This window comes from Vigna umbellata, chromosome 2, assembly GCF_029865625.1.
Source record: "Vigna umbellata cultivar VRB3 chromosome 2, Vumbellata_1.0, whole genome shotgun sequence".
Lineage (NCBI taxonomy): Eukaryota > Viridiplantae > Streptophyta > Magnoliopsida > Fabales > Fabaceae > Vigna > Vigna umbellata.
Window position 1 is genome coordinate 42,458,559 of NC_142166.1, and position 12,036 is coordinate 42,470,594.

The 12,036-nt window shown below is 31.8% G+C and overlaps 2 protein-coding genes across 3 annotated transcripts; both read right to left on the reverse strand.

The window, feature by feature from the left end:
- Positions 1-4,198: 4,198 nt before the first annotated feature.
- Positions 4,199-8,073, reverse strand: LOC124847074 (uncharacterized). 2 transcript variants are annotated; one of them, XM_088106914.1, is made up of 7 exons: positions 7,817-8,073; positions 6,121-6,229; positions 5,960-6,052; positions 5,778-5,879; positions 4,795-5,013; positions 4,586-4,696; positions 4,199-4,510 (listed from the first exon to the last, which is right to left on the reverse strand). In XM_088106914.1, the coding sequence occupies exons 2-7, from the start codon at positions 6,190-6,192 to the stop codon at positions 4,454-4,456; spliced, it is 654 nt and encodes a 217-aa protein (XP_087963040.1). In that variant the 5' UTR covers positions 6,193-6,229; positions 7,817-8,073; the 3' UTR covers positions 4,199-4,453. The 2 variants fall into 2 exon arrangements, with proteins under 2 accessions (XP_087963040.1, XP_047180423.2); XM_047324467.2 differs by having other exon boundaries at positions 7,821-8,072.
- Positions 8,074-9,030: 957 nt separating this feature from the next.
- Positions 9,031-11,434, reverse strand: LOC124847078 (putative trehalose-phosphate phosphatase J). The gene is made up of 10 exons (XM_047324471.2): positions 11,246-11,434; positions 11,015-11,155; positions 10,855-10,926; positions 10,619-10,711; positions 10,469-10,528; positions 10,265-10,366; positions 9,988-10,135; positions 9,827-9,897; positions 9,592-9,684; positions 9,031-9,458 (listed from the first exon to the last, which is right to left on the reverse strand). Exons 1-10 carry the CDS (start codon positions 11,393-11,395, stop codon positions 9,390-9,392), a joined length of 999 nt encoding a protein of 332 aa, XP_047180427.2. The 5' UTR covers positions 11,396-11,434; the 3' UTR covers positions 9,031-9,389.
- Positions 11,435-12,036: the final 602 nt, after the last annotated feature.

The window sequence follows — 12,036 nt, forward strand, 5'->3', positions numbered from 1 at the left end:
TACAAACCAGGTGACAATATTTTAAAAATGTTTATATTAAAGTACATTACAATTGTAGTGGATAATATAGCACATTATTTACAACATTATGGATGTGATGGTATTAACAAATGTCCAATATTTTGTACAAAATGTTATGCCAAATAGAGTTGCTATTAAGTAATGCTGTTAAAATAGATTGAAACTCGTAAACCAACTCGGCCCACCAAGAGTTCAGGTGTAGGTCAAGTTGGATTGAAAAAAAAATTGAAATATTGATACAGGTCAATTTTGAACTTGATCCACTAAGAATCTGACTTACCCAAGTTGAACCCGTGGTGAGCCGAGTTGGCTCACCAATCCACCTAATTATTGCTTTGTGTTTCAATATTATTAGTTAACACTATTTTATTATTGTATTGTAGATGGAGATAAAGAAGAAAATGCTTCAAAAGAGAAAAATATTGTGGATTTATCAATTTAAAACTCTAATCTTATATATGGATAAGTGACAAAAAAATCATCAATGTTAAATACTTGTTTTTTTTATGCTTGATTTTGGATTGTATTGTATTTTTTTATATTTGTAATGGTCTGTAGACTTTAAAAACCTGTTTAATTTATGGTGTACATGGATCGAATTTTTTTGACTCACTAATAAGTGAATCAGATTAGATTGACTCATCAAGTGACAAACTCGTAATACATTTTGATAAATTTTGAATTGAGATGTACATGCACCTTGTTGTACTATTAAGATTTAATAGAAAAGAATATGTACATAATTTTTTTATTTGAATTTGAATACCAAAAATATTTTATTGAATTATATAATATATATATATATATATATATATATATATATATATATATATATATATATATATACTTTGCTGATAAAAAATAAAAAATGATAATATTATGTTAAAAAATTTAGTTTATTATAAATTAAAGATTATTAATTACTACATATTCAAATTTTCATAAAGATATTAACATTTCAAACAATAACATTAAAAAACATACATAATTTTTTAACTCATATAAATTAGAAAAATATAATTTATTTTTAACATAATAAGATAAAACAATGAAACTTAGCCAAACTACTAAAAAAAATAGGTTTAAATATGTTTTTAGTCCCTAAACTACTGGCCGTTTCTGGTTTTCGTCCCTCTTTCAAAGTAAGGTACAATTTGGTCCTCATTCTTTTCGAAAACGTTCGTTTTAGTCCTTGAAAACTAACACCGTTTAAAAAGTTGGTCCTCATTTAGCAACAAAATGAGGACTAAAACCAAAGTTCCGAGGACTAAAACGAATGTTTCGAAAAGAATGAAGACCAAATTGTACCTTACTTTGAAAGAGGGACGAAAACCAGAAACGACCAATAGTTTAGGGACTAAAAACATATTTAACCCAAAAAATTATTATCCACAAATACAATTAGTTAATAATAGTAAAAGATTGTCATACATTTGATTTTACCAATATATTATTGATAGTCAAAAATCCGTCAATAAAGTGTATAAATAAATTCATTAGTAAATATCTATTGATAAATATTTATCAATAATTACAATAAAGTGCTAATTATCGATAAAATTGTAAAATTGCGAGTGTGTTTGTTTTCCTCCTCCTTATTTTTCTCATTGTTTTCATTCTCCCCCTCTCATCCTCATCGCTCCTCCACCGTTGTGACCATCACCGCCATGCCAATCACCGTTATTTATGGCTTATTCACCCCGCTTTTCTCCTTTTCTTTTCTCTCATTCACCTCCTTTTACTCCAACAACAACAATTACTGTGTCACCATTCTCGTGGTCCTTCCTCTATTGCCACCACCAGCTCCAACCTCCTCCTCTTGCTCCACCTCTTTTCATCCTCTTTTTCTTCTCACCATGTCTCCTTAATATATAAAAAATCTCATCAGATTGAACAATGCAATTTGTCGCTCAATTTATTAACATATATACTCACAAAAAAACCCGTTAAAAGTTCACTAACAAAATTACCAATGGAATAAACTATCGCATACATTATCGACGAAACAAACCATCAGATACAATATTAATGGATACATACAAATATTCTTCGATTATAGAAATTTTAATTTATCAATAGATCTAACTGATAAATTTTACTAACAAATTTATTATTCTCGATAATTTAAATTATAAAATTATTCAATAAAATTTGTTGATAAATTTAAGTTTATTAATAAATTTATTTTTATCAGTATAAATTCATCGATAATTATGAAATTTCTTTTCGTAAATATTGATGGTAATATAATTTTCCAATCTTCTATGATAACATGTAGAATTGAAATTTTGTTAAATCTATTTAGCTAAAATATAATTAATACTTTATAGTATACATTTAATTAAAGTTTTGAATTTTGAGCATATTTTACCTTCTCTCCAAATTTTGTAATATCAATTGTAATGTTGACTTTATTTAACTAAAACTATTTAAGTGAAATTCTAACCTTAATTCTAATCTTAATTCAACTAAAATTTGTAACCTTATTTGCAGTATTAATTATAGTTTAACTAAATACAATTTGCAATCTTAATTTATCTTAAATGAGTCTTAATTTGTATTTTACTCAAATTCTAATCACATTTCTAATATTAATTGTATCTTAATTAAACTAAGACAAATTTTAAAATGTTGTCCTTCAAATTGTAATCTTAATAAATTTTTCCAAAAGTAATTTAAATTAAGATTAACTTAATTATGCAACATATATCTTGAATCTAATTGAAACTAAAACAAATATAGAATTCAAATAATTAAGACTAACATAAATACACGATTAATTGATATGAAATACTTTTTTTATCACAAAATTGTCAATACATCTCATTTTATCATCATTCTTTTCTATAATTGATCTAGTAAATGTTCTAGAAAGCATTTTAACAGTAGTGATATAATCATAACGTTTTAAAGATGTTATTCTAACCTCTCTGTTTTTTTTTCTTTTAAAAGAGAACTTTATTTTAAATAACACTACTTATTACTTTTAACTTTATCTTTTAAAAATTTAGTAATTAAACGATATATAGCAGCAAATTAAAATAGTTTTACTGTCCATTCATTCATTCACTACAATACCATAAAGTGTCTAAATAGTAACTAAATTTAGAAATAAAAAAATAATTAATTACTATAATAAATAATTTAAATAGTAATTCATAAACTTTTTTTTAATTAATAGTTTCTATTATGAATAAAAATATATAATTAGTAAGTGAATTTATCACTAATTGGTTGCTGAATATTAGACATCAATTTTAGTGATTAATTCACATATTAATTATAATTTTTTTTATTCTAGAAACTATTTTAGATATTAATAATTTTTTGTTTATAAATTAGTACACTACAAAAATATGCAATTTTAGAAGGGGTTTTTTTTAACATTACCGGGGGTTTTAACCCCTGGTAAATATGTTTCCAGGGGTTACAGGAACCATTGGGAAAACCAGCGTCACAAAGGTAACGGAGGTTTTTTTCCAATTTCCAGGGGTTTTGGGAGCCGCCGGAACTAACCGGGGTTCGACAAAACCGCCCCTACTAACATCGGTTTATTAGAAACCGCCGACACTCACTAGATTCTACAAACTGTACCTTTTCCAGGGGTTTTTTGAGAACCGCCGGAACTAACCGGGGTTATAGAACCGCCGGAAGTAGCTGAGTTCGAAACTTTCCAGAGGTTTATTAAAAACCGCCGGAAATGCATGCAGATTTTTTTTTTTTGGAATTGGAGAATTTCGTAATTCTGATGCAGCAAAGACCTATCTAGCAGTGTCAATAAAATGATATTAGAAATCTACAATAAAATCAAGTACCTCTCAATAATACTAATGATATTAGAACATTATCTGTTTCCTTATATTTACCTAAATAAAATCCATTTATTTACTTCTATATTGCAGCTGTGTAAATGACACTTACTAGGAAAGAATTTTCATGCTGTAATTACAATATTTAATCCCTATAAATAAAGGGATTTGACTATGCATTGATCATTACAACTTAACATTGAGAGTCAACATCTCAAGAATTTCAGAATCAATTACATTAAAATAAACTATTATTATGGAGCCAACTAACAAGGCTAATGTCACCTCCTCCCAAAGCAAAATGCAAAGAAAGATAATGCATTTTCAGAAAACCATACAAAACATGAACGAGAAGTTCAAAAAAAATATCCAGGGCAAGTAAAAAGTAATATTTACAAGAATTTTAATAACAAGTAGCAAATACTGATGAAAAGAAAACTTGGTAACATAGCAGACATCAGAGCAACCATGAAGACAATTATTTTCAAGGCACTGGGAGCAGAGAAATGTCTGTCCTAATTCTGGAATAAGGACCAAAATTCAACACTGAACAGACACATAATATGTAATATGGTCGAGGGTGGACAAAGATGTTCAATACTAAAAATTAAATACGCAGAGTTCTAAGGTTCTCCTTTTTCATTACATCCATCATTTGACACACTTCCTTGATCAGATACCTACAATATAACATAATAGTTAGTCGATTATATATTTTTAAAAAAGATCATACAAATAAATTTAGCAATTATTACCGATGATGGTTGAAATGTAGCAAGCTGTGAAGGCAATTGACCCGGATAATTTTGCAACAATAATGATATCACTGCCTTCATTTCATTGACTTGTGTTGTCAATGAAGATACCTTTAAAAGATGAAATTATTTAAAAATTAAGAAAAATGATATCTAAGAAGTTGATCATAAAAAGAACAAACCAAGTAATTGATAAAATATTCATTAACCTGAGTTTGTAATTCAACATTAGAAACAGAAGTTGAAGATGATCCACCATGAGAACGAGCATGGACTCCAAAGACTTTAGATGGGCAAGGACCCAAACCTAAACCGCGAACGCGTCCACAATGCTCTTTGATTCCTAAAGCACGAGCCAATGAATCTGAACTAGATATTTCTTTTGATTGAGTCGATGATATTGTAGATTCATATGCTTCAATTTTTTCCTACATACAACATTTAATAAAATAGTGAAATCATCTAAATCGGATAAAACAATTCACCCAATTTCATTATCAGTAGATATACAATTATCAATGCACAAACAATTTGATTCTAGTCCAAACAGAAACAACACCAGATTAAAGAGTTGCGATTCTAATTTCTAGAACCAGATTTCAAAGGGCTATTTTTACTACACTATCAAAAGACTTTTACTTTAGTTTTATTTGGTTCAAGTATATATTTTTACTCCAAACAGCAACATATGCAGCAGCCCTTTGAAGTTTGACTATCATGGTCATGAAACTTATGTACGATGCTAATCCTTGAAAGTTATCTACAATAGGGAAAAATATATAGTCTAACATGGTACCGTTATAGCTGCTAACACCAGCTCATGAGCCTAATGCAGGTTTCACAATATTCTTGGAATCAACATATTAAGTAGCAGGTTGTTAAGTAAGCAGTAGCACTTTTGGCTCTTTTATCTTGAAGACTCACCATCATTGATTGACAGACATGTGCAAGACAGAGCCAAAATCAAACAACAAACATTACAATATGAAAAAACAATCACAATTTAATCAGAACAATATAACTTTAATCATGTTATATTTCATATACAACTTTACAAACTCACACACTCCTTTTACAAGTAAATCCATTAGAATATAGTATATTCTCAAATCAAATTATCTGCAGAAAATAGACATACATACATATTTGCTGCACTAAATTGTTATACATTTGTAACAAGAATAAAACTTACTCCAATTTCTCTTGCCTCATCACTAACAAAAGCTCCATTGGTCTTCTTATGGGTAGCTATCCAGACTTGTCCTCTGCTAACTTTGTGCCCACACTCTCTTTCCTATGAAAATGGACGAATGCAGAGTAAGTATGTCATAAATATAATGAGAAATAGAAAGCTGAAGAACAATAACACTTCACCATTTCTTCCCTCTTTCTTGCAATGCTTTTCGACCCCCCTGTGTGAGCAAGAGTTTGCTTTGTCCTATTATGCTTATTTTTTTGGGCAATCTCCTACCATTGTCATATAAAAAGTTATTAAATTTTAACAGAAATTTAAGAAAAAGAAATTTAGGTTTTACCTTTGTTCTGTCCTCAAGACGGTAGTCAACAAAAGAAGCCCAATGATCTTTATCTATTCCTTCTGGAGCCATGGCAATCAATTCATCTCTAGTACGTGTGCCATCATCTCTTTGTTTCAATAAATACCATTATTAGAGATATAATCCAAAATTGGGCGTCAATCCAACAGGTTAAGCACTTGGTTGAATTGGACAGTTGATTCTTACATGATATCAAAGAATCTGGCTAGGATGAAGTGACCAATATATCCTTGCAAATCTCAGTATGTATAATTAAACTAATTTTCAGAACTAAGTGGAATTTACATTGACCACACAATTCAGGCCAAGAGGCAATATATGAAGATTAATAATTTAATGTGAACAATGCATGACTCACCTTATCAAAGTTACAGATTCTCTAATTTACAAGACCAATTCACTAGAACGAGGTACAGGAAAACAACAAACGGGAAGAACTTGCTTCATTATAGAAGAAAAAGAAATATATTTCTTTTCATACTGTTCCTTAGAGAAAATCAATTAGGAAACCAACTCGCACATCAGGACAGAGCATCATGTTAAAAATTGCAATAAGAAACAAAAAAATCATTTTTCCTGCAAAACATTTATGCAAATATGAGTTTGATAATCAGTACTGCAATAAATATAAATAATAATGCTACCAAGAAAATCTATGACTAAAATTTGGAAATGATGACTTCCAAATCATGGTTGTGCAGATCCTAGCCACACAAAGCATAGTTAGTATGTGCACTAAGTGAAGCAAGATACATGTTTAAAGGAGCATACAATTCAAGCAAATTAGCCAGTATTCTTCTAGCTAAATACAAGATTAAAGCCAAATTCACAATCATTCAGAATTAAAACATGAATCTGATCTCAAACAGATACCAACAACAATGATACAACTCCAGTACACATAAAAAAAGATAGAAATTAAAATACACACAATTTTGAACCATACAGTATAACCTTAACATTGTCACACGAAAGCAGATCAAGTTATGAGAGCATTAAGTTAACAAGGAATACATTTCATAGTCAATTGCATACTATCCTAACAATGTCTTAGATTTAAGCCTAACTAACTAAGCTCGGTTTGTCGATAATATATTTTATCATCCCATATTAACACTAGCTTGGAATCAATCAAAACCAGCAGCTCCTTACTAGATAAAACAGAGATAGTGCTTGAATAAGTGGGTTTTTAGCTCCTCGTTTTCAAGTAGGCAATCATATCACCTCACTTCCTCAAACTACAGTAAATTTTGTGGTGGTATAAAGAAAAACAAAAAACAAAAAACAAAACTAAGCAAAATGAGAAAGTCCCTCAGAACCAAAACAAATTAATTGGGTTTCCTAAAATTTTTGAAGTGTAACAAGATCCGTGAGGAAAATCTTCCTCTGCTTCCAACACTGCAAACATGGTTCCAAAAGGCTTCCTCGTTGTCTGTGTTGGAACAGAGCTCAAGAGATTCATCATTCTCACCCCTTGCCTTGCCTCGCCTCTCACCTCCTCATACTTCACACCCTTCTCATACATTAATATTCTTAGAAAACACAAGACTAATCAGAAACCTAAAACGTGCTTTTCTACCGTTTCAATTCCGAGAGTAATCATAAGTTCAAACGCATAGAGTGAAAATGAACGGAAAGAAAAATGAATCAACGAATGGAATGAAAATGAAGTGACCTACGCAGATGCGAGGAATTCCGAGAGCGAACACGACCTACGCAGCCAGAGCACCTCGACCTCGCTCAACCCACAAATGCTTCGACGTCTCGACCCCTCCACCTCGACGCTCAACCAGATGAACACGAAGCCAAGGAGAAGATTGTAGTGCGGGAAAGGGTTTGAGAGAAAATTTGATGAGAACGGGAGGAAGGTTAGGGTTTAGATTTCAGAGAATTAGAGATGAGATGAATAAACGATTGAAGGCGCGGGGAGGGAATAATATGGATTGGGTAAGTATTCTAAAAATAAAAAAGTTTAAAAAAATAATAAAAAATAGTAACCTGCGGTTTTTAGAGATAAACCCCCAAAAATTTTTGGGGTTTTCAAAACCGTCTCCAAAAAGCCCTCCTAAAATTAATCATTTTTGTAGTGGTATTACATTGACTAATTAATTTTTTTTTCTAAACTTTCTTATGATATAGACTTTTTTTGTGTGATTGAGGATCACGTATAAAATACTTTCTCAGTTTCGAAGTTATTATTACAATTTTGTTATTAATGTTTTAAAAAATTAATTTACATTATTATTTTCAAGGAAATATTAATGTGTTTTTAATTTATTCTAAGTAAGTCACATCAATATTTATATTTATAACGTATAAAAATAATATATTTAATGTGAAAGTAATTTTATTTTGATAGTATTATTTTAATTGAAATGTCTATTGTTATTATTATTATTCTTATTTTGTACAAAAAATATTTTTGAAGTGTAGTTACTTTGGGATGTACGGAGAATGGGTTGCACTGCATTCAATCTATATTGCATACGATTAGAAGATGATCTTAATATGCAGTCTCTCTTAATTGGATTTGATATGTCTTTTCTGGTTAACTATTAAGTAAATTTACCAAGTATTTAATTGTGTAGTTGATGATTAGATTTTATATGAGAAATTGATTAATTAATTGTTAATAATTAAGATTCCTTTATTTCATTTAATTTTCTCTTATTTACAGAATTCAAACACTGGCGTATAATGGCAAGTGACAACATAAAAAAAAATTATAGATAAAACTTTAGATTTATAAAAATACGTATGTGTCTTCACTGTGAGAGAGCTACTTTATTAAATAAATAAATTAGGTAATGTAATGGTTGTATATTTGCAAACGCTTATAAAGCATAAGTGGAACACTTTTTGTGTGCAAGGATTATTACGACATTAAAATTTCTAAACCAACTCATTTTGTATTTGTGAATGTCTAAATCAGCTTATTTGGTGTTGGAGATCGTAGTTATCATTTCGAGTATATGTTGGCCACGTATACGATAAGTACAATTCATATTCATTTCATAGCAACAAAAGTTGACGGAGCATTTGCAACTTCGCCATAAAACATCTGCCTTTCACTATCCGCATGCGCATGCAATGCAATCTTTCTGATCGGACTTTGTCCTAAAAAATTCATAATTATAGAAAATGGAATGATCCTATTTCCTTTTTCAATAATAAAGTCATACAATTCCATCCATCCCTTAACCTTCGAAGGTGGTGGTGTCTATTCTTTAACTCATCATCGACAAAATCTACAACTCTGTGCACTTCACACTGCTGGATCTTTTCCATTCCACCAATCTCCGCAAGAATTGCTCAACCTGTGTATGTGCCCATAAAGATAATGTTATATATTTTTCAGATTCACCATTCGCAATAAAGATATATATAAGATTGATGCTTGAATTATATTATAATATATTGTGGTAGATGGAATATATTTATAGGACTTGCCTCTGATGGATCTTGCAAGGTGTAGGAAGCATCTGTTTCTTTTGCAACACTAGAAACAAGTATCCCAATTCCTTGACCCCTACTGCGTAAAACCTGGTAAGAATATTATATCCATAACGTTAACAAGTTGATCACTTAATAAACATATGGAAGCCAAACAAAATGAAATATATAATAGCAATATGCTTTCGACTATAACTAACAAACAAACCAACTAGGTGACAGCATTTATTACCTTAAAAGCATCCTCATCTGTTCGATCATCACCAATATAGATTGGAAATACATCACTCGAATTCTCGTATCCTAGAAATACGCAAACAATATTATATTGAATCAGAACAACCATGTGTCTTGTACAGGCTAATTATTTTGCATGAACTTATATAAACTGACCTAATGATTCTAACAAATATTCAAGAGCCTTTCCCTTGTCCCATTTGATGGTTGGACGAATCTCTAGCACTTTTCTGCCTTGGGTTAGCTTAAGTTGTGGGTACTCAGTGAGCACCAATCTAACTTTCTCCGCCAGGGGTGCCCAGCTCTGAAGAAAAAGAAAAAGAAGGGGTAAAAATGGTTAGATAAAATGAGGTTACCCAAACGTGTTTTGGCGTGTGCGTGTGGGTTTGGTGATTCTACTGGTTCAACAATTGTATAGTAAATTGACCCGTACCTTTTCGTCAACACAACGAAAGTGAACGGACAAGCAAAACTTGTTGTTCTCGACCTTAGCCCCTGGGACAGACTTTGTTTTCTCTAACAACACCTTGTACACCTGAAATTATTTTTTATAACGTACCACGCAGTGACCATCTTATGCGCTGTTACGCGTTAATCAGGGGCAAATAGAGCCTTGCATTTCAAAGTAAAAACAAACCTCATCGATCATGGGTAAGAATTGACTCGCGGGTTGGAACAATACTGCTTTGTTATTACCCTGAAACAAAGCAACAAATTTCAACGTTAAGCGGATAAGCAAAAGATAGAATCTTCAGCACGCTTATGAGGTTCAAAAACTCTCTCTCACTTGCTTTGGACTTCGGCTTTTTGTTGGCCCCTTGATGTCCATGCCATGGCTCCCGGCATAGTAAAGTTCTGCCAGTTTCACAAAGTTATAGACCTGAAAAAGAAAATCAGAAAGAAAAAACAACCTTATTAAACATCAAAAGGGAAACATATATATGATAATGATTAATAAATAATCATTCAATTATATAACTCATAAGTCATTCTAGTATTTATTTTGCTTTGAAGAAAATGTACCTTGTCCCTGCACCTCCCGGTCACGATTGCTGTGGGAAAATGTCTTGCGATTCCCTTCAGCGTCGCTCTCATCTAATATGAAAAAACAAAGACGAAAATCAGTCACCCACACAAGGTTGTGTACCAGAATGAATGAGACAAGAAGGAACAAAAGAAAAACCTTTCGACTCATGAAGGCTTTGTCCGGATCCGTAACGATAGGGGAGAGTGTTCCATCGTAGTCAAGAAAAACTACAACCTGCTTCCCTTTGGAATTATATGTTATTTGCTCGAAGGTATTCAGAGCTGAAGGGTGATAAAGCTGCAAAGAGTTGGGAAATAGAAGCAGAGTCAGGTGAGCAGCACAACGACTCATAAACTTCATGTTCATATCATCATATGTTGTGCTTACAATCCAATATCTTTTTTCTTGGCTTTCTGATTTGGCACGAGTTGGGGAAGAGGCTCTCATTGAATCAATCCAAGCACCAACTTTAGCTCCTTCCAACCTTTTCACAAGATTCTTATGGGGCAGGCTCCAAAACCCGCTAAGCACAGCCATGGATTGTGGCACTGTTGCACTTGCTTAGTACGGTTGATTTTGAAATGGACGCTGTCACGGCAATCAACGTGTTAATAACCTCGTGAATCACCACATTTTAGTTGGTCATCATGTTCTCTAAAGTTCAAACACTTTGGATTGAGGATAGAGAAGTTTGAAAAAAGGAAAATAGGAAGCAGAATAAGGGAAATAGAGGGAGGGTGTGGAGGAGTGCAAAAAAAAGCAGAGAAGAGAAGAGAAGAGAAGGAGATTGTGGTACTTGGCTTGTTATTGTGCTGAATAAGGGGCTTTTATAGAATGAAAAAGTCGAGGGGGGAAAAAATCAGAAGGGATTTCACTAGTTGGGTTTGCCTAGCCTAGTCACGAACCAGCCAGGTGTGTCCGGTCAATTTATAAACTTAGGCTTCACGGCACAAACTGACGAAACAACCACTTCTCTCTCCCCCTGCTTCTTGTACTTTTCAGCAACTATTACTAAATATGAAAAATATGGGGGCCACCATGATCCCACAGCTACCTTCCTTTTTATTTTCCTTTTCTGCCATAAAAAAAGTGCTCATAATAATTTGGAACCTTCACTGAAACTATAGTGTAGTTTCGTTCCATTTACCACCTATCTGCATTGTATTATTCTATCCATC

Excerpts from the sequence above, each read along its gene's own strand:
- LOC124847074 (XM_088106914.1), bottom strand. The coding sequence starts at position 6,192 with ATGGCTCCAGAAGGAATAGATAAAGATCATTGGGCTTCTTTTGTTGAC. Across the intron at positions 4,697-4,794 it reads ATGTTGAATTACAAACTCAG|GTATCTTCATTGACAACACA; the intron begins GTTAATGAATAT and ends CATCTTTTAAAG. Across the intron at positions 4,511-4,585 it reads CTACATTTCAACCATCATCG|GTATCTGATCAAGGAAGTGT; the intron begins GTAATAATTGCT and ends GTTATATTGTAG.
- LOC124847078 (XM_047324471.2), bottom strand. The coding sequence starts at position 11,395 with ATGGCTGTGCTTAGCGGGTTTTGGAGCCTGCCCCATAAGAATCTTGTG. Across the intron at positions 10,927-11,014 it reads AAGCCTTCATGAGTCGAAAG|ATGAGAGCGACGCTGAAGGG; the intron begins GTTTTTCTTTTG and ends TTTTCATATTAG. Across the intron at positions 9,685-9,826 it reads CAGATGAGGATGCTTTTAAG|GTTTTACGCAGTAGGGGTCA; the intron begins GTAATAAATGCT and ends TATTCTTACCAG.